The sequence below is a fragment of the Mus caroli genome, chromosome 13, assembly GCF_900094665.2.
Source record: "Mus caroli chromosome 13, CAROLI_EIJ_v1.1, whole genome shotgun sequence".
Taxonomy (NCBI): Eukaryota; Metazoa; Chordata; class Mammalia; order Rodentia; family Muridae; genus Mus; species Mus caroli.
In genome coordinates this window covers 82,821,923-82,844,598 of record NC_034582.1, presented here as the reverse complement: position 1 = coordinate 82,844,598, position 22,676 = coordinate 82,821,923, and the positions used below count along the sequence as shown (strand labels likewise).

The 22,676-nt window shown below is 34.1% G+C and overlaps 1 protein-coding gene across 2 annotated transcripts in view; it reads right to left on the bottom strand.

Moving 5' to 3' along the window:
- Edil3 (EGF like repeats and discoidin domains 3) overlaps positions 1–22,676 on the bottom strand; it is a 482,678-nt gene that overhangs the window by 342,195 nt on the left and 117,807 nt on the right. For both annotated transcript variants that reach the window (XM_021180302.2, XM_021180300.2), the window contains exon 2: positions 16,865–16,993. In XM_021180302.2, coding sequence (XP_021035961.1) covers positions 16,865–16,993 — 129 coding nt within the window. The remainder of the gene's footprint in view (positions 1–16,864; positions 16,994–22,676) is intronic.

Here is a 22,676-nt window from a genome sequence, read left to right as displayed (position 1 = left end):
AGAACTGCAAAAATATACTACTGAATTCTACAAACATTAAAGGAAGACTATTTTTCTTTAAATGCTCAGTCCAAGCAATAATACAAAAAAATTTCAAATGGCTTGAAGGCTTGAAATAATGACATTAAAAATCTACATACTTGCCTTAAATAAAGCATATTTTGAAACTCAACATATGAAAAATATAGTGAATGATGTAACTTGAAGTGAGGTAGGATGTTTCTATTAAACCTGTTCTTTTTTTAATGATCAAGGGAACATTTCCTTTCACATAGTTTTAATTTATAGTAAAAAGTTATAAGGTTGTTCTCTAGACTGCATTGAATTCTCTTAATGAAATATCCCCTTGTCTGTTCAGCAGTGAGTTAAGGACTACTATAGACTTTTTTTCTACTGTTGAAAATGAACCTAAAATGAAAGACTTTCTTTTCCCAATCATTGGGGCTTGTTTTAAAGGGAACCGGTATTTCTATGCTTAGATGTTAATCAACCAACAATGTAATTTCCCTTTCTGCACAACTTGACTCCTCAGGCTTTTTTCCCTTTAATTGGAATGCCTTTAAAGAACACAATTGATGTAAATGAAACTAGATACATATAAATTTAAGAGAAAGACATTGGATGATTTTATAGGTCCATTTACAGCTGTGCTTTGACTCCAGCATCTTATCTGCTTTTTCTTTTCTTTCTCTTAATTTTTCCCCAGATCTGGGCTTATAGTTCAAGGATAAAAATCACAAGCTTAATATGCACAAGCTCTGAATGTGCATAAATAAATAAATAAATATGTGAAAAAGAAATGAATATGTTTTATTTTGTGAAATATACTCTTAATATTTATTTCTTGAATCTTTTAAAGCAGAGTATAAAAATGGGCCCTTCACAACTTCTAAAGAATTAAATGAAGTCCAAAGCAAACATGATGCTCACATGGTAAAACTGCCATGCAGGAAGAAACTGTTCATAACTTCTACTTCATAGCATGCTTCATCTTATAAAAGAACTTGTCATGTTTGTCTCCCATATCTGCCCTCTGGATGCCAATAGATGTATATCCATAAATAATATGCTAACTATTCAAATATTCATACATTTTTCACACCTTCCATGATTTTTTACTGGTTTTATATTTTTCCTTATTTATTAATTTCTTTTTCACTGTTGCAAATTGTCCTAGTGTTGAAAAAATCTCAAATTTATGGAGATACTTTAAAAATTAACAAATATATCAACAGTCCTCTGATATAGTTTAAGTAACAAGTAAAAATAATGTGCCTTGCCTTAAGGCTACAACCCTAAAAGAAATAACCTGATTTTGTATTAGCAACTTCAAGAGAAAATGAGTTATCTCCTTTCCTCCTCAGGCACATCTAAACCACAGTAGTGCTCTTACTCTCTTCCTGTTCATAAGCCAGGCTTGTGTACTGGGGAACAGAAAGGCTCAGAAGAGGCAACATGCTTCTGCTAAAGGTGAGCGGTTCCAAAATATATGTACTATACAAATACGTTAAAGGTATCTTAGAGGTGAAGAAGAAATATAAATTTTTGAATGCAAGAGAAGTCTCAAAAGTATTTTCCAAAGTTTCATTTTCTTTATAGTATAGAATCCAAAATGGGTGTTGGTCACATGTACTTGATTAACATTCACAAACAGAAAAAGCACACATTAGCTCTTAGTGAAATGATTTTTTTGCAGCCCAGGATCAGAAGACACTGTAGCTGAATAAAAGATGAGATAGAATCTCAGACTGTCCCCTATCAAGCAACATTTGTAAAACTCTGTAAAATCATATTGTTATTCCTTTCAATAATTAATTTCTGGCTATAATCTGCCAATGAGACACTTGCCTGAAATTTCAAATGAACAATTTGCTAGTCTCAATGAAAAACAATCAAGAATATAGACATTGATTTGAAGATAGATTGAAAAGAAGCTAGGAAGCAGAAGAAATAAAGGCAATAAATAGGAAAAGATACAATTTAGAACACTCGATCTTCAAATGAAAGACATGAGGTATGATTTTAAATTTGCCCCAGTTGATGTTCAAGACAGAGTTTGCATTTCATTTTGGTAATAATTTCAAACTTCAGTAATAACTAATATTAAGAAGTACTAGCATCATATTCTTTGAGGTAACTTTAATAATACAAAAGGATATTATACATGAACAGATGAAGGGGTACTTTGAAGTCTTCCCATCTCAGGACAAACTGGCTTCTTGTTTGCTACCAGTGTTTCCTGACAAAACCTTGTAATTGGAGCAGACAATAATTTAATTTTCTCTGGAAAGTTCTCACTTCTCCTACATATGTGGTTTTAAATACACCATATTTTGCATAAAACACTCTAATAGCACAAATCTGATGAGCTAGATTCCCATTTGTGCTCATCTCAACTCTTAGCCCTGTCATAGAGTGTGGTCTGTAGGGATGGGTATGGCTTCCATTCACTGAATGACTGGAGCATCTTCCACTCATAAATCCACTGGCTTCTAATGACTATTGATATAACTACTCATATCCTTTCTCATTTTTATGTTTCTCATGGGAGGGATCTTATCTGGAGATCACTAAAAATGGGAAGATTATCTTTCAGGGGTCAAGAAAAGCCATCAAGGAACGGGGAACATACACTGTTAAATAGAAGCTTGGAGTGTTCCTATTTCCTTTATTCAATATTTATGCAAAGCCATACAGAGCTTATTGTTGATCTATCATGCCTAAAACATAATATTAATGTGTTGTCATAAATTCTGACTTGGCATTTATTATATTTTTAAAAGAGTACCATTCTGCAATCTTATAAAGAAAAATCAATCTATAAGTTATTTGCTCTAAGCATGAAAAGCTGTATTCCTGAAAGGCTAATTCTTAATTATGCAAGCATTACTTGCATTATTCATAATTTCCAAATAATAAAACATAGGGTTAGTTTCTCATAGCAAAAGAGGTGATTTGTCAAATTATATGTTGGAAGAAAAAAACTTTAATAACATCAAAATCTGACAGTTAAATTACCCCCAGTTTATATATTCAAGTACAAGCAGAAAAATTCTCATCTAAAAATAATAGGTCAGAATTTGCCACATGCTTCAGAAATGTTATTACTGACTGAAATGGTGGAGAATATTCAGAAGTATAGGGGTTTGATCTCTATTCACAGCTTTTCAAATTATAATAAGGCTTAGCTTTGTGTATTATTTAACTCTTAGATGGCACTTATTGTCATTTAGAAGTTGTTTTAAAACTTTGCATACAATTTATTGAACACATTCAAAGTATTGGTCTACATTTTACAGACAAGTAGAATGAAGGATCATAAGCATAGTATAGCCATCCATAGAAATCTGCGGGACATTGGTTGTAAAATGGAGGGCTTCGTATAGGAATCTGTGGGACATGTTCTCTGAAAGTAAAGTTATCTGGAGGTATTTGTGGGACATTGGAATTAGAAAGTAGAGGCCCTTGGTCTTGGGAAGATTATATGCCCTAGGACATGGAAGGCCAGGGCCAGGAAGTGGGAGTGGGTGGGTTGGGAAGCAGGGCTGGGGGAGGGTATAGGGGACTTTCAGGATAACATTTGAAATGTAAATGAAGAAAATCTCTAATAAAAATATAATAATAATAATAATAATAATAATAATAATAATAAGAAGAAGAAGAAGAAGAAGAAGAAGAGGAAAGTACAGTCATTCATACGTATCTGTGGGTTGTCAGTCTTTGAAACTCTGAGGGAATAAAAAGTGTGTACTTGAGTCCCTTCAGAAAGAGACAGCATTTGCTTATTACTTGGGTACACACTCTGCTATACTTCAACTCCTTTAGGTGACCCATATTAACACTGGAAATGCAATGTAAACACCTGTCATGTTTATCCTTTATGAAATTATAAGATAATATTTTAGCATGCTTAGTCCATTTACATTTTAGCTAGTTTCTATTCATGGCTGTTTTATTTCATGGGTTTAAAACTTACATATTCTTACAACAGACTACAGAGGGTCGATATTTGAACTCAGCCTTGCTGACTTCTGCTTCATAACTACAACACCAGGATGCTTTTCTTTTAAGAAGAGCTCCCTTTAGTTAGCTAAGTGCCACAGAAGGATGATGCCATAAGTTTGTGTTATATACTTTGTTTCAGGTTGTTTCCATATATCCTCATTTATGCACTTTATTGTGGAGAAAGCCTGGAAAACCATCCTGCCATTAAACAAGAGCCCTGTTACCTTGGTCTAGTTATTATATTATCACAGACTCACTTTCTCACTTAATACTGAGATTTATTTTAGATCACCTTTTGATTTACATGCTATGATCTATAAATATGTTTCATATGCACATAGTACATGTGGTGTTAGATAGTATAAGTGAAAGGCAATATTAATGAATAAAAATGCCCTTATCATTAGATTGTTGTTAAACCACATAAAATATCACTGACACATACCTCTCAATACTTCTTGTATAATGATACTGCAACCCTTCCTGAGCAGCTATGTGCAGTGAATCTATTCACAGCACTGTAGGGTCAAGAAATCATTTTGATGAGTGTCTATAGGTCAATAATTAATGACTTAAACTATTGAAAGAGAGGCTCTTGTGGAATGTACATGGTTTCTCTATTATGTTAGAACTAGAGGCAAAAGATTAAAAGAAGGGAATTAAAGTGCCAATGCTCTGTCTTTGGAAATGTTTTCAACTCTCCTGAAGATGGGTAACATTAATAAACTTTGTGCCCAATGGATTTCTATGGTGGGAATGAAACACTTGAGCATTGTTTTTGCTGTGAAAATCTAATGAGCTAAATATATCATGTGAATATATCAACATGTTAAACAAAGAATGCATTGATTCTTATTTGAAATTTGCCATATTTTCCATAAAATAATATGTAAGGGAATAGATACATTTATTATACTTCTAGTTTTCTGAGGAACTAAGTTGTATCCTTTCAATTTTATTTTATAAGCTGTAACTGAAATCAAGTTAATTAATATAAATTGCTGTCTACGTGAGCATAATTAATTTTCTTACTTAAAGGATAAGATTGAATGCTCTAGAATATAACCAATCTTAATTATTGTGCATTATAAGACTCATTTAAATGTATGTATTGTACTGTACATTAAGGGATATTGACCCCTTTGTTTGCTATAACCTTTATGGTTGAAATGGACCGGACAATCCAGTGTTTAAAAGTAAAAAGCTACCTTGAACTGTCACCTTGTGTTTCTTTGGCTTCAGGCTATGCAGCTAAATAAATTTCCACAACTAATGCCATCTACTTCCAATTCCTCAGCAAATCAGTGATGCCTTCATCTTGTTTCAGTAGTTCTTAAGCTTTGCCTTCATAATTCCCAAAGCAAATACCAGGCCACCAGCATGTAGCTTTTGTGGACTAAGTTCAGGTGAAATGGAATAACAGCTTCCAAGAAATGGATTTTATCTGTCAAAAATATTTACTTTTAAAGTATTATTTATATGGCCCTTTTTCCTCATCTCACCTTTTGTATCACTAATGATACACTGAAAGAGAATAAACTAATGCTACCTCATCGAGCAATAGCGTTTCCTTGACATCCAGGTGGTGTTAATGAGTTTGTCATTTCTGCCATTATTGGACCTTCCTAGTTGACCTCAGCTTCTCCATGATCACTGCTCTCTAGAACACCATTAAGATTACTTTGATTAAATGTCACCTTCTTCACATACTTCTAGTATCAGAGAGTGAATCCTTCCTTACAGTCCTACTCTCACACCCTTGGCTCAACATCAATTTGGGCTTATTTTGTCCCCTTTAGGTAACTTATGTACTATTATACTAATCAAAGGTTTAAGTGAAACAAAAAGGATATAATTTTCTTATGTTATTTCATTGTGCATTAACAGTCTGTTTTTCTTTTATGAACCAATACATAACCAATGCATAACAACTAAAAAATAGATATAGCTATCATGGAGCAGACCTACATCTAATGATTTTCATTTTCAATTGAAACTCACCATTATAAGATTTTTGGCATTTGTTATATAATTCTTATGATATTAGGTGTTTTTTTTTTTTTGATAGAGTGTCTTTGTGTGTATCCCAAGCTGGCTGTGAACTGGGCAGCTTTCTATATCTGCATCCCTATTTTGGCGATTATAACTATATAGTACCACATTTGGCTTCATAATTTCAAGTACAGTGTGGTTGTATTTAAGAATTGTGTTGTCTATTAAATCTAAAGGAAATTCTATTTTAATATCCTTTATATAAGTATAGGAAGAACTTTTTTCCAGTTTGAAAATATATCTAATGGGAACAAAACACCCATGGAAGGAGTTACAGAGACAAAATTTGGAGCTGTGACGAAAGGATGGACCATCTAGTGATTGCCATATGCAGGGATCCATCCCATAATCAGCTTCCAAACGCTGACACCATTGCATACACTAGCAAGATTTTGCTGAAAGGACCCAGATATAGCTGTCTCTTGTGAGACTATGCCGGGGCCTAGCAAACACAGAAGTGGATGATCACAGTCAGCTATTGGATGGATCACATGGACCCCAATGGAGGAGCTAGAGAAATTACCCAAGGAGCTAAAGGGAACTGCAACCCTATAGGTGGAACAACAATATGAACTAACCAGTACCCTGGAGTTCTTGTCTCTAGCTGCATATGTATCAAAAGATGGCCTAGTCGGCCATCACTGAAAAGATAGGCCCATTGGACTTGCAAACTTTATATGCCCCAGTACAGGGGAACTCCAGGGCCTAAAAGGGGGAGTGGGTGGGTAGGGGGTTCGGGGGGGTGGGTATGGGGGACTTTAATTAATTTAAAAAAAAGAAAATATATCTATTTCACTGATGGTAGACTTTTCATATCTTGTCATTAGTGTTTAAATGATTCAATCTCTTTAGGACACTATAGTTCAGCACGCCATTATCTAAATCAAAAGGAAGAAAACAGGAGGTACAATTTTCAAGAATAAGCAAATATATTCATACTGAAAGTCAATATGGAAGGGAAGCCCATACAATCAGGTCAGCGATTTTTAAGATTTCTGAGCATATCTTAAATGACTTTTTGGAAGAGTTCAAGTGGAAAAAGAAACATTGTCCACTGTGGCCTGTGTTTGTAGTTTTAAGAAAATGTCTTTCTGTGTTACCTAGACTGGTTCTGAACTATGAGTCTGCAAATCTGTTTCAGCCTCCAAAGGATTTGGATTATAGGTATGCACAACCATGGCCAGTCATATTACTTTAAAGTACTAATTTTCATTTTCATAAATGTATAAAACTGTTCATTTCATTTATTCTATAACCACTTGAATTTTGATAAAATGAACAAATTAATATTACAATGAAGCTCTAATTTTCATTACATTATTCTAAAATGAAATAAAACACTCTTTTGTAAATAATATATATTTCTTTCAGTGTAAAATTAAGAATAAGTGACTTAAAAGTTTTCTCAGAGGTTAAGAGCACTTCTCTGCTATTGCAGAGGACCTGATTTATTTCCCAGAGCTCACTGTGGGTTGGCATAGGTACATAATACTTGAGATTTGAAGTTCTTTTCTTCCCTAACTGGGCACAAACTCACATAGTGGGTTCGTATACATGCACACAGTCACACAGACACACCGATGCATACACACATACACACAATTTACTATTTTAAGTATAGAAATAATAGTAGAGAAATTTGATAGGACTAATTTTATTAGAGTTATATACCCAGTGTCTACAAATGTATATACATATTTGTCAATGTTTTTTACTGACTAAACCATAAAGAAATTTTTTACAATATGAAATGATGGCTCATAAAATTAAAGCTATTAAATGTAGCTTCTGACACAGGCTATATTTGGAAAGTACTCATTATTTGAATTTGCTATTTGTTCTTTGGTACTTTCGCCATTGTTGGTATAGAAGTCAGAATGGTCTACCTGAAGGAGATTAGAAGAACCAGCTTGGAAATCCAGCTGCTACCATGAATTGAACTGCTCTGGCTGACACAAGGTGAAAACAATAAGAATCTACAAGATGTCATAGACATGAACACTTTTTCAGAGACAGTAAGATGGAACAACAGGTAAAGTCTGATAATTTAAGTTTGATCCCAAGAAACTAAGGTGAAAGAACAGGACCAATTTCTAAAAGTTGTCCTCCTATGTCTGACGTGTTTTGTGCATGTCCTCAATCTGTCTCTATCTCTGTCTCTCTTTCTCTCTCATTGTATCTCTTTGTCTCTCTCTCCCCACACAAACACATGAATAATTCATTGGTCAATTAAGATAAAAATGTAACATCCACTCAGCTAAGTCACAAAACTATGATACATACACATTATCAAATCAAAAAAAAATGCAATTATCTTCTGAGTAGAATAAGCTCAATGGTATATATACATCCTTTGTCCTGATTGTATGCAATGTATATATTCTCAATTAACATAAAACAATTCAGAACAAAATACACTCCTTAAGATGATAAATATGAAATATTCTCAATAGCTTATATTATATTTTGTTATTAATTAAACCTTTGCCAATAAATGGGTTTTTTCTTTCAACTGGAAAACAACATCTTTCAGTACTCAGTAAAAATAATGTACATTGATGGTCTACTTTGTTTTTTTTTTTTAACCAGTAAACACATAATTTTTAGAGCTTGCTATTTGTATACATATAGGTTACAACCAATGTGACTAATAACAAATTAGAAACTTAAAATAAGTAAGTGAAAGTGTTCATAGGTATGTTATGGACATTTTTAGATATGTAAAACAGATTATTCTTTTGTCGTATGTGCTAACAAATACAAAAATTATTTTATGTTATCTAACTGATCAGTCCTATTTTTTATGCAAGTATGTATCTAAATCATTGTTTTTAGAAAAGCAAGTAAGTATAATCATAAAGATAATTCTCTTGAGCTCAAGTTGACTGGGAAATCTATATGATTATCACACAAAGTTATCAGCATTACATAAAACTATTTCAGACCATGAAGAATAGTGAGCTTTCACTATGATAATTTCTTATAAGATGGATTCAATTTTCTTGGTCCAAGAAATAAAATTAAGGGGTGAATGAAGTTTATAAAACCTTCATTTGGTAACCAATTTTTGGAAATCTAAAATAGTCTCAAAGGCCCGCAAGTCTACCTAAAGCTTGTTATCATTCTAGAATTTCATTCATAACCAGAAGTCCTTTAGGAAGTCTGAGTGGATACTGTTCCATATTCTGGCACTAGTCACTTTCAAACAGTGCAAATATGGCTAATCACATTACATCAAATGCATACTCGGCTTGTAATTGTTTTCAATTTGTAGAACAATCTTTATGTTTCAAGGATAAAGAAATATTTTTGTTTCATAGTGATATAGGAGCAATGAAAAAGATTAGAAATGGTGAGGTTAGAAGGTCAGAAATTAAATAGAATCTTAATTTATGTTAGAAAAAGAATACCAATTATTAACTAAAAATAGGTTTGTCTGAGAAAGAGTAGGGTAGGTGACGTAAAAGTTGTCATGTCTCTTTCTCTGATTATTAGAAATGAGAAACCTGCTTCAATGCCAATCATCCTGTTGAGATGCAGAGGCAGAGCATGTCATGATGTGTTCTTATGAACTGATCCCAAGAAAATATTTTTTAAAAAAATTCTTTTTCCAAACCGTTGCTAGATTTTTAAATGTGATAGTTTTATGGTGGTACATTCATGCTCAATATTAAACATGTATCTATCTAAGCTATTTAATAGCTTATTTATAGTAAACAGCAAGTGTCCATCTGTTCTGTATTGTTACACCGTCCATCTGATCAAAAAATTATCCCTGTGTTCAAATTCTACTTTCATTTACCATCCTCAATCCACATTTCTATTTATCTTGGCCCCTAACTCAGAACTTGTCTTAAGTTTTATATTAAATGCTAACTTGTCGTTCTCTTCAAGGTCCTTTATCAATCCCTTAGATCTTTGAAGACAAAACCTATATTTTAACAGCCATATGCTCTGTGCACATAGTTGATACTCAAATATTTGATGAATGAATGAGTAATAAATAATATATTGAGGAATATTTGCTTTAGTAATTGAATAAATTCTACTAATTCTTAAGGACAGACACTCCTGTCTGTGCATATTTTAATAACCATATGCACAATTATCACCTCCAGAACTATGCTTGGCATATTAAAATATGTTTAGCTAATTCTTCAAATTTTATATTTAGTTTTTACCTGCATTTTTATTTGTACACAATTGTTATTATTATCTCAGAAAATGGTATTCTGGTGATTAAGAGCACATATTGTTTTTCCAGAAGACCAGAGTTAAGTTCACAGCACCCACACTGGGCAGTTCACACCTGTCTTTACCTCCAGCCTCAGATGATTTAAACAATTTCCTCTTTTGGACTATACACGTACCTACGCTCACACATGTACACATCCCACACATCCATGTTGCAATGATAGAAACAAAAAAGTATAAAAATATTTTTATAAGGAAAATAAAAATAGGAATAGTTTTATTTTAACCCCTTTCCCACTGAATAAATTGTCCACTATATCCTCTAAATTCTAAGAGTTCTTTCTCCATTAGTGCTTGGCTTCTGCTAAGTTATTGAACATCACTGTTGTCAGATTAGCTATATTACTGTCAACCTGCTCCCCTGCTACATTTACTATAGTTTTTCTCATACTGCAACAGCATAATCTTCACTATGTATCAAACATCTCTGTTGTTTTTGGTAGGCAATACATATTTGTTTGTGACTTTTTTCAATAATTCATTTTTTAATTTATTGTACATTCTGATCACAGCACCCCCTCCTTTTCTCCTTTGAGTCCCAATCTAACAAATGCTTACCCCCACAGACCCCTCCCCTTTTCAGAGAAGGTGACAGCCCAACTTTGGGTACCACCTCACTCTTGGAAGTCTAGTTCCAGCAGCAAGAGGCTCATCTTCTCCTACTGAGGCCTACCTAACCAGATTGTCCAGGTAGAAGAAGGAGACCCAATGGCAGAGAACAGAGCCCGGTTAGTAACTTATTATCCCATGGTTTTCAACCTATAGGGTCTTTTGTGTAGAATAAGTTTTGCTGATCATCTTCTAGGATAGAATTATTTCATAGTTATTTGTGTATGTTGCAGTTTTCATTAGTCCATAAAGTCTTTGAAATTTACTCATAACAGGGCTCTCGCATGTAGCTTCATGTACTTAGACTAGTATTCCTACTTATTACCTATTTACCCATAGTTATGATCATCTATCATTAATTTATCTCGTTTCCTTCAAATTAGATAGTAATTCCTGTGAGTTTAACATTCATCTCCATTATTAATAACTAAGTATCTGATCATAAATGAAAGATAATTAAGACCTTTGATTGATTAATTGATTATCAATTTGATTTCTGTGGCTCTAATGCTGATATTTCTTGAAGTAGATCTGAACTATACCAGTGATCATAAAAATTATGGTTTTTCTTAAAAAATTAATTATTTATTGAATTCCTTTTTATTTCATCAATGTACTATATGGCTGTGATTATATTTGTTACAATCAATAATATTTTAATTATCCCAATAGCATACACAGAATTGTAATAAACAAATTAGATATTTTAAGATATTCTAAAATTCACATGAATAAACTCTACACTATTCACTTCTGTCCACAAGTTCCCAGAAGGAGAGCCCAGCATCCAGGGCCCATCTATGCAACGTCTAGTTCATTTGACAGATGTTATCTTCAACTTCAAAGTATGATGTGAGATGTTTTGCTTCATTGCAAGTGGAACTTTCCTAGTGCTATGTGCAGGTATCTTAGTATCTGGAAGAGGATGAGTAGATATGTCTATAAGAATCTCAATTTATGAGGCAAGGAAAACGAGAGAGCAAAAGTGAGTGATGAAAAAAGCAAGAGAGAATTATTTAAAAGAAAGTTCAAAAGAAAGCATGGTACCTAATGAATGGATTTCCAAGCCTGAGAGAGTTACTCTTGCTAACCTCCAAGGCATAGTTGAGGAAATGTAAGGGATAGGAGGGTAGCAAAAGTTGGGAGGTGTTCTAAGTTTGACACTAGAAGTTTTACTGGGAAAAAATAAAAGCATGAAATTTGACAAGAAGGTCTGTTGAATTGATTAGCATGGAGAGCTTCAAATGGGGTTATAGCAAAGCCCTAAGGTCTGAGATGAAAACATGGCAGAACTTTCCTAGACATATATTTGAAATTACCTCTTGCAAACTGCAGAATCACTGGGGTAAACATAATTTTGAAACTTTGCCCCTTTTTGTTCCTCCCTCCTGACCATGACATATACCATCCCCACCCACCTTCAAATAATAGCCTCCTTTATTTCATTGCTATTAAGAGCATATGCATGCATGGATATACATATGTATTCCTAAATATAATCTTCTCTGTCTGAAATTATTCCTATATACATGTTTTCAAGGCTTAATTTAGCAATGGACAAAAATTTGTTGTGTTCTTCCCTGGAAAAATAAAAACCCTTTCCTATTGGAGGATTTTACCTTTGATGAGTATGAAGTGTCCTGAAAGGACCCAGATATAGCTGTCTCTTGTGAGACTATGTCGGGGCCTAGCAAACACAGAAGTGGATGCTCACAGTCAGCTAGTGGATGGATCACAGGGCTCCCAATGGAGAAGCTAGAGAAAGTACCCAAGGAGCTAAAGGGATCTGCAACCCTATAGNTGGAACAACATNATGAACTAACCAGTACCCCNGAGCTCTTGNCTCTAGCTGCATATGTATNNAAAGATGGCCTAGTNNGCCATCACTGGAAAGAGAGGCCCATTGGACACATAGACTTTATATGCCCCAGTACAGGGGAACACCAGGGCCAAAAAAATGGGAATGGGTGGGTAGGAAAGTGTGGGGGAGAGGGTATGGGGGACTTTTGGGATAGCATTGGAAATGTAATTGAGGAAAATATGTAATAAAAAATATTAAAAATTAAAAAAACCCTTTCCTGCCAATAGTTTTTTCCATTGCCTATAGTTATTTTTTGTATATTAGAAGCCTCAAGGGATCTTCAAATTTTCTGTACATAACTTTGAGTAAATTTATTTTCTTACCTTGTGGAATAAGAATAGATTTAAACTTTTATATAATTGTATAATATACATTATTCAATAAGAATATGAAAATAAATGTGTGTATCTAAATAAAATATTAATGTATAAGTAAATATATAGTAATACTCATAGCTTTATACCTTTTAAGTTATTGTCTTAAGATGCCCACTTCTCTAGTTTTTCTTTTTTATATATAAAATCTCATCATTACTCATGGTTTCTTCACCTTTTACCTCATATGGAGAAACAGTGACTAAGAAAATTTCTCAGGTAGTTTTCAATTGAAAAGACAAAGAAAGAGGCTTAATGATTCAAATATCTGTTTCCTGCATTTTAAAAATAGGGTAAACCCTAAAATAGAAAATATACTTAAAGAACTACTAATTAGTATTTTTACTCAATACATGTGTGGTATAATATTGATTTATGCTAGAAAATACAGGCTTAAGAAAAAATGCAGAAACTAAAATACTATGCTTGTCTTATGAAAGTATCTAATCTGAAAATTATCATTTTATTCTAAATTCTGACTTTTTAAATCAAAATATTTGAAAGGGCTGGAGAGAACATCCAGTTGAATACAGTGCTGGATGTATAAGCATGAAGACCTAAGTGTGAATCCCAAGCACCCACATACAAAACCAGTAGTAGCTTCATGTACCTATAACTGATAGATTCATTGGACAGGAGATAGAAGGGTTGCCAAGGTTGCCTGCCCACCAGTCTACCTGAAAAGCCACAGGCTCACTCACCATGATGATGTGGATTGCAGAAGAAGAGGAAAGGAGTGTCTTCCTTTGTCCTACAACATATGCTCTTCTATCACATGTGTACATAGCAGGTACACACACATACTTGCAAAGGTTATTTTACAAATAAGCAATGTCAGGTAACACTCAAAAAACATTTTAAAATGTGAGGTGCAATGTGTGCTTTGAGCTTTAGTAAAGTTTCTTTTGTGAGAGTGGGTGCCCTTGCCTTTGGAGTATAGATGTTCAGAATTGAGATCTTGGTAGATTTTTCCTTTGATGAGTATGAACTGTCCTTTCTTATCTGTTCTGATAACTTTTGGGTTAGGGTTGATTTTATTCAATATTAGAATGGCTACTCCAGCTTGTTTTTTGGGGACCATTTGATTGGAAAATTGTTTTCCAAGCTTTTACTCTGAGGTCTTTGTCACTGAGGTGTGTTTCCTGTATGCAGCACAGTGCTGGGTCCTGTTTACATATCCAGTCCGTTATTCTATGTCTTTTTATTGGGGAATTGAGTCCATTGAGAACTTAAAGGTATAGAGACCGTGTTGTGTACCAGAACTGTGATAGGGTTCAAAGAGATAACACTGTGACCAGAACTGTATGTTTACATACATCATATTTTTTAAAGTAGACATTTAAATTTTAATTATATATCCCCATGTTACCTATTCAAATAAAAAGATTCAGACCCATATTATCATTTTATATTTATTTTACCTGTGTGTATATTGATTAAATATATTTTATTCTTTCATATCAATTTTTAAGTTTAATTTAATTAAGAACAAGATGAACTAGGGCCAAGGTAACAAGTTTAATTTACTTGTAATCCATTTGCTATTAAGTACAAGATGTGAATAACAAACAATGATTGTATGTGTACAGAGTCTATACATAAGTTATAAAAAAGGTTAATTTTAATAAAAAAACAGCAAGTTTTTAACTTGCTACATTTGAGTTTTATGGTCCCTCGTCATTATTTTGATTCTAGAATTGCTATAACATCTATGCTAAAGCTACATTGTTGGGATGAAATAAAAATAATCCTTTTCCAAGAATTGCTGAAAAATACCTCACAAAAAGTATGGTTGTATGAAACATATTAAACCAAATATAGTTTAAAATATTGTAGTTTAACTACCAAATATCCAATTATTTTAAGTGTTTTAGTTGTATAGCAATAGACCTAGAGAAAACTTCATAAGCATCCAATGCCCCAGCATCAGTGAACTGTAATATAGATTATAATTGCTCTTATACCACTTTTCTGGCAAACAGTCAGATGCTGAATTAATAATTGAAATAGCATATACTTTAAGAATATTTATCATATTTATCTCTGATTTTGAGTTTGCCGTTTCAAGTTGTTTACAAAAACATTATATACGACCAAGGAACTATAAATTTGATATTGGTGGAATTAAAATAAGGATACTAAAATTTAATTAGATTCCAATATTCTTGGTAGAATTACTTATAGCTCTAATTTTCCTTCATACTGTAGATTTCTGATATATGACTCTTATATTAAACGCTAAAATGCTTCTGTATATACCTGTGGATGAAGTCAGAGTGATTGCACCAGTTTTGTTTCTATAGAATATTGCCAAGCTACCTAAAATATTCTTGACTTTAAAAGCTTTAAAAGAGATTAATCTATGATATGAATTAAAAGGACAAACTACTCAAGAGCATAAATCAAAATTTTCAGATATAATCATGCTAGTGTATTATGAAAATATATGACTCATGTTAAAAAATGAAGTACACTACATTCTATGATTGGTGTCCAAGTGTAGAAAATTAAAAATTTTGTTAAATGATTCTTCTGTCATTTAGCTAATCACTAGTAGTTATGGGCCTTTACTAAACACAGCTTCTCGGTCCGATGTATCTGATACAATGACAGGTAACACAAACTCATCACTGCCCCCAAAAGCTAGTAATTTTCTTTTTTTCCAACATGTTAACCAAAAACCAGTAAAGTGTCCAATTTTCTAGCAATTATGAAGACAGACAAAATTTTATTCAGTATTATTAGATTTCATATCTAACAAATATAGACCATTTTGGACACTTTTTGGTACTGCTCTGAAAATTATTATTTTCACACCTAATCATAGTGCTGCTTTGACTCAGAGAAAAATTTTGCTCAGAAGTTTACACATGGTGGTTTTAAAAATATTTTTAAATTCTTTGAGAACTTTATAAAATTCGTTTTGATCAAATTCACCCATTAATTCATTCCATATCTATCTCCACTCTCTCCTATCCAATTTCCTGTATTTTCCTTTTGAAGATTCACAAGTCATCTACTCCAGTCTGTGCTCAGAGTGCTTCACTATCCACTGAACTGTGGTCAGCCTTTTAGAAACCCTGAAAATATGTCCATGTTCATTTTGGGGAGCTGTTTGGAAACTATGAATATTACAAAGTTCTATATCAATGACATTATTTACAAATTAAAACATGGTTTTGAATGTAATCAGTGACACGAATCATTTTTCCAAGGAAGAGAATTTTGAACAGGTTTTGATGAGGATTGCAGTTGGAATACTGCATATTTTTCATAATCTTGAAAGTGATGTATATTAATATTCTTAGAAAACAAATAATTTAGATTTGTGAAATACTAGTACATATTATCAATTCATTTAAAATATCTATTAGATTTACATAAATGATTTTACTTGAGTAGACTTTAGAGTTATCTCCTTTATTTGCATAAAAATAATTTTCATTTATATCAGAGGAATGGGGAATTCATTGTATTCAATTTTTCCAATTATAGTGCCAATCACTAAACTAGGAACTATCATGTATTTAAGAATATCAGCAATAAAAATATGATTAGAAGATAAGCTCAAACCGATAAAATTAAAAGTAATATAACTAAGAAGTTCAATACAATCTTAAAAATAGCTTCACCATACAAGAGTCATAGCTGAAAACCATTCACAAAAGTAAACATGATGACTATGGAGATGCTTAAATCTTGCACTTACCAACCTCCACAACACTAGAGCAGTTCGGATCTGTGAAGCCTTCTGGACACTCACAGGAAAAGGAATCATCAGCCAGTCCTGACAGACAGATGCCACCATTTTCACAGGGGTTGGGGTTGCAAATGTCACCTGAGGAACAGAATCAGACTGTGACTTTTTTTATGTCTGTTTTAGGATTGAAATACCAATCAATTCACTTGATTGGTTTACAGACTGATTCCCAAAAGTCAGGAGCAGCTGGGTTTCTTTAGTTAGTTCAGTAAATGCTCTCTTTACAGCTACGTGTTTCTCACTGTAACTTTTTGGGTACTCTAATATGCTGGCATAAATTTTCCAATGCTAAAATCTGGAATTGACAAGTATACTCACATTAGCAAAAGGATGCTAATAGACTTGAAGGTAACAAAGGAAAAAAGCATATTGAATTTCTATTGCTCTTTTCCAACTCAACTTGATGTACATTCAGGCCAATGTACTTCTTGAACTTCTTGAACTTAGAGATGCATTGGAAGTCCAAAGAAAACCTGTGATCAAGTAAGTTGCACTAAAGCAGAGGCGGTCAGTACTGTGGCTTCATCTCTGCTGTAGCAAAACAGATCGAATTCTCTACTCTAAAAATGGATATGGGCTAGAAAAATGGCCACCAGTGTGGAAAAGAGAATGGCAATTGGTGAAACTGTAACCTGTAAACTTGTAAAACAGAACATATATGTGATAACATTTTGGGTAGGAGTAATGAGGTTTCCAGACAGACTGTTAAACTGTCAATTGGCTCAATATCTGCACATGACAAGGTACTACAGGAAAGAGACATCTCGAGGAGAATGGAAATCTCATTTGGAGCATGAAAGGCCCACTTAGAAAATCAAAGTAATCAGAAAATCCTGAGAATTATACTTGAGCAGGCTGACATACCCGAAGTAGCAATGCTGATTCTATGTGAAAGCAGGAATAGCTCTTACGTAAACTCCTGAGTGGAGGAGCATGACTTATTATAGAAACTGGAATTGAGTTAGATTCATCAGACCATTTCATAGACTTCATCAATAATCCCAGTGCTTCTGGGAGCTTTATCAGTTAAGATGCCTTCAAGGCTAAAAGGAAAGGGGAAGGAAAGGCGGGGTACCTAAGAAATTGGGAGGATGAATAATCACCATCAACATTAGCATCACGTGGACTACAATTTTATACTATTTTCTTCCATTGCTAACAGAAATGTGTATGAAAGAACATGCCTCTGGTGTGAAGACAGCTTCATTGAAGAAATATGAGCAACAATATTATCTAATAAATCCAAAGAATGTTAGTGTGAACAGTCACCAAAATAATTTTGCAGTGTCCAACATAATTCCATGTATTTTCTGCACTATCCCAAAAAGGAGTGTGACTTCCACAGACAGCACATGTTGATAGGGGCAAGGCAAGCTTAAGATATTTGTATCCTCTTACTTGTATTGACAGAAAGCAGTGTCTGGGTGAGACTCAGAGAATGAGAGATATTCTAGAAGCTTACAATTACATATTCACATAAAAATCAATAAAATCTCATTCTGACATGCTTCTTTCTGGCAGCTGAGACCCTATGCAACACACACACACACACACACACACAATCTCTTTCTTTCTTAACACATAGTATAAAGTACACAATAGAAGTACTGATGTTGGTGGACACAGAGAATCGGAACTACATAAGGTTGGCAGTTCTTATTCCTTTGCTTTTCCAATATTTTTGGAGTTTTTCTTAATAAACTATTCTTGGAGTCTGGGGAGCTGGCACTGTGGATGAAGTTCTTGCTAGTGTGAAGAACTAAAGTTCAATACCATCATGCATGTCAAGGCTGTTGCAGACTTCATCACTAATCCCAGTGCTTCTCATTTCAGACTGGAGGGAGATCCAAACAAATCTCCAGAAGTACAAGGGACAGCAAGACCACTGTGCACATGGCTGTCACTAAGAAGGAATTTTGCCTCAAACGAGGTTGAGGGTGAAGGCCATACCAGAGGATGTCCTCTCACCAGCACATGACTATTATATGACTATTAAGACACATGCACTTAAACTCACCTGTACATTTTATGAAATGAAACCTTGCTTGGCACCAATGCTGCCATTTCCAGATGATAATATTAAATATGTTATATATTTTTATCATACATGTGTATCAGTAATATAATGCTTCTCTGGTTAAACTGAGAAATATCTGTCTACTTCTTGTCACATGCATAGAAACTAGCTGTTATTTAGGAGACCTTTGCTGTTGTTATTTCTCTTGCTAAATTTTTGTCTTTATTTATTATTGCTTAACTTTCTCAGGGTTACTATTGCTGTGATGAAACTTAGTGACCAACTTGGGGAAGAAGGGATTTATTTGTCTTACACTTCCATATCCCTTTTCATCACTGAATGAATTCAGTGATCATCAGATCATAGGACAAGAAGTCAAACGTGGAGACAGGAGCTAGTGCAGAAGCTATGGAAAGATGCTGTGAAATGGCTTACTCCTTATGGCCTGTTCAACCTGTTTACTTGTAGAACTATAACTACCAGCCTAGGGATGGCACAACCCACAATGGGCTGTAAACTTCCACATCCCTTAGTAATTAAGAAAATGTCCCAGAGGCTTGAATACAGCCTGGTAATATAGAGGTATTTTTTCAATGGAAAATCTCTCCTCTCAGATGATTCTAGATTGTGTCAACTTGACATAAAATTTGCCAACATATGCCTACTAATTTCTAACAAACTAATGTTTGTAAACATTTTTAGGTGACATAAAATTATTTAATGAACATAACCTGGTGGAATAACAACTTAATTAGATTGATGATTACATACATACATATTTACCAAATTTTACATCTACTACATTAGCATTTTGTAAATTTAATATTTGTGATTTAAGTTTTATGTACTTGTACTCTATCTATTAATTTTTGGATGATCTTTAGTCTATGGACTTGCAAAATGTCACACAAGTGCTCTAACACTGAGCTTCATTCTCAAACCTAAGATTACAACATATTGTTAAATTTTTTCTCTATTTTGTATCTTATTCACCACATTAATATTTGCACATCATTTAAAGGGTTGAAATGACATAAAAGTAATTTAACATTCAATAAGTCAAAATGCCATTGTAACAAAATTGAGGTGAGTGCATGAAATTTAGAGTTCATAAATAAGTTCATAAGTAGTCCATTTTAAAATAAAGAATAATGCATTTGGTTTTAAAGGAAATATTGCATATGAGAAGTTTGCAGAACATTTCAAATAAATATGTCTGATAATAATGCAAGTATTGAACTGACAGGCTTTCCCTTCAATATAAATTATTAAATGTCAGTGAGTATTTAAGGGCAGAGATCAAACAGGACATGGGAAATGAGAGATCCTTCAGCTCGTAAGTAAATATTATAGCAGACAAACGAAGATTCTCTTAAAAATATATAAGAAGTGGTAGGTAATCTTCAGTATAAATGTGACACTTGTAGTAAGTGAAATCTAATGTCAAAAATCAGCCAGATGTTAGCAAATGTGTCCCAGTATTAGGTGGGTAGTCTGAATCGAACATGAAGTTCTGACTTGCACAAAACATAGACAACAGAAAACAACCACAAAAAGAAAGAAGGAAAGTGGGAGAGGGGGAGAGAAGGAGAGAAAGAGACAGACATAAAGGAAGAAAGAATGAAAGAAAACACCAGGAGCTAATATGGATATGAGTCTGTTTTTGCCATACCCAATTATAAGTGCATTCTTGTTGTATCTGTGTTGACCAAGATATAAATACTAAAAGGAAGTTAAGAATAACAAGTTTAGCTAACTGAGATACACCTCTGTGGTAGAGTGTATGACAGGTTGAAGGTCCTGTACTCAATACCTAAAGCCAGAAGAAGAAAAAGATGATAAAAATGTTTACTAAGAAATAATGACAACATACTAAACAATCATTTTGCTAAAATTACAAACTTAAAAATATAATGTCTCAACACTATTGCTGATGCCAAGAAGCACTTGGTGAACAGAGCCTGGAATGGCTCTTCCCTGACAGGTTCTAGCAGCACCTAACCAATACATATGCAGACACAACCAAGCATTGGACTGAGCCTGGGGACCCGAATGGAAGAGATAGGTGAAGGAGTGAAGGAGCTGACAGGGATTGCCACCCCCTGGGATCAACTACTCAGCCCATCCAGAGCTCCCAGAGCATAAACAACCAACCAAAGAGAAAACATGAAGGGGTCCACTGGCTCCAGATACATATGTAGCAGAGGATGGTCTTACCTTACATCAGTGGGAGGGGAGGACCTTGGTCCTCTGGAGACTTGATGTAGGGGATGCTAGAGTGGTGAGGCAGGACTGGGTGAGTGGGAAGAGGAGCACCCTCATAGACGCATAGGAAATGGGGGAAAGGGAAGGCTGGGATGGGGGTTCGTGGAAGAGTAACTGGGAAGGGCGCTATCATTTGAAATGTAAATGAATAAAATGTTTAATAAAAAATATAATGCCTAGGAAGGATGGGTTGATGAAAATCTAAAAGAGAAGAAAGAAAGCTTTCCTCTTGCAATATATGCCTTACACCTGTGCAAAGAGGTGCATAGAGGTCAAGGACAAAGAGGACAGAGGTAGGAATAACCAGGAATAGCCACTTATGCAGACACAACAATACAGTAGGGAGACCAAGAGCAAAGCCACTGTGGTGGAATCCCTCTCATGCAGGAACAACTAGGAACTGTCGATTTCACTATGAATAGTTTTTGGTTTTATACAATTCAGACAGAGTCCAAGGGGAGCATCCCACAAAATCTGCATAGGAGGATGTAAGCTCATAGCAATGTAAAAACATGTTGTTCCATGAAATTAGATTGGAAGTTTTATCCCATGGACACAATAATATTCATCCTCAAAATATTCTGCTTTACTGTCATGTTCATCAAAGCCATAACCTTATCCTGCTATTTTCCATATGTAGCTGTTATCAAGATAATGGTATAGGTGCAGATTGATATTATTAAGATAAGTTCACTGTCCTGGCTAAATTTCATGACTAATTGATATGTCTGTTGAAACTGATTCTTTGTAATTCAAATTAATGTTAGGAAATAACCTACTTCAAGAGGGAAAAAAAATCTTACTTAAAGCCTAGTAAGTCCTTGGAGTTGAAATAAATGATTGTCATTTACTTATTCATCCCCTTGCTTGATAAATCTTAAAATTATGATGGCAATTAGAACAAGAAGGCAGACTCAATTAAAAAAAAAAAACACAAAGAGGTTATATAACCTGTTATTCCACCTTCAGCAACGCCTCTGCCATTGGTCTGCAGGTTGCAGCCTATGCAGTGTGACACCTTGATGTTTCTTGGCTAGCCCGTCTCACCTGCTTTAGCTCAGGACAGATATGTTTAATTTTATTCTAACTATGTTTTATAGTTCCATCTGCTGTTTCCGGCAGAATCAGACAAATTAAGATGGTACTGATTTGCCTTTTGGCAATAGAAAGAAGTAATTATTTTTCCGAGGGGCAGGAAATCTTTGCAGGCAAAATTTAACTTACTGTTTTCCTGCATTTTCCACCCACTCTAGTGTTCTGAAGGCACTGACTTTAGCTTTATTTTTCCCAGTGACCCTACCTGTTCTTAGTTATTTCATACTGAAGGCAATACATATAATCTCTTATTCTCTCATTTTCCCCTCACAAGCCATTATCCTTGAACCTTTGGAGTGACATTTTCAGATACATTAATTATCACCTCTTAGTGTATAGAACAGTGCAAAACAGGAGTGGAGCACAGCTTCTGCTCCAATCCAA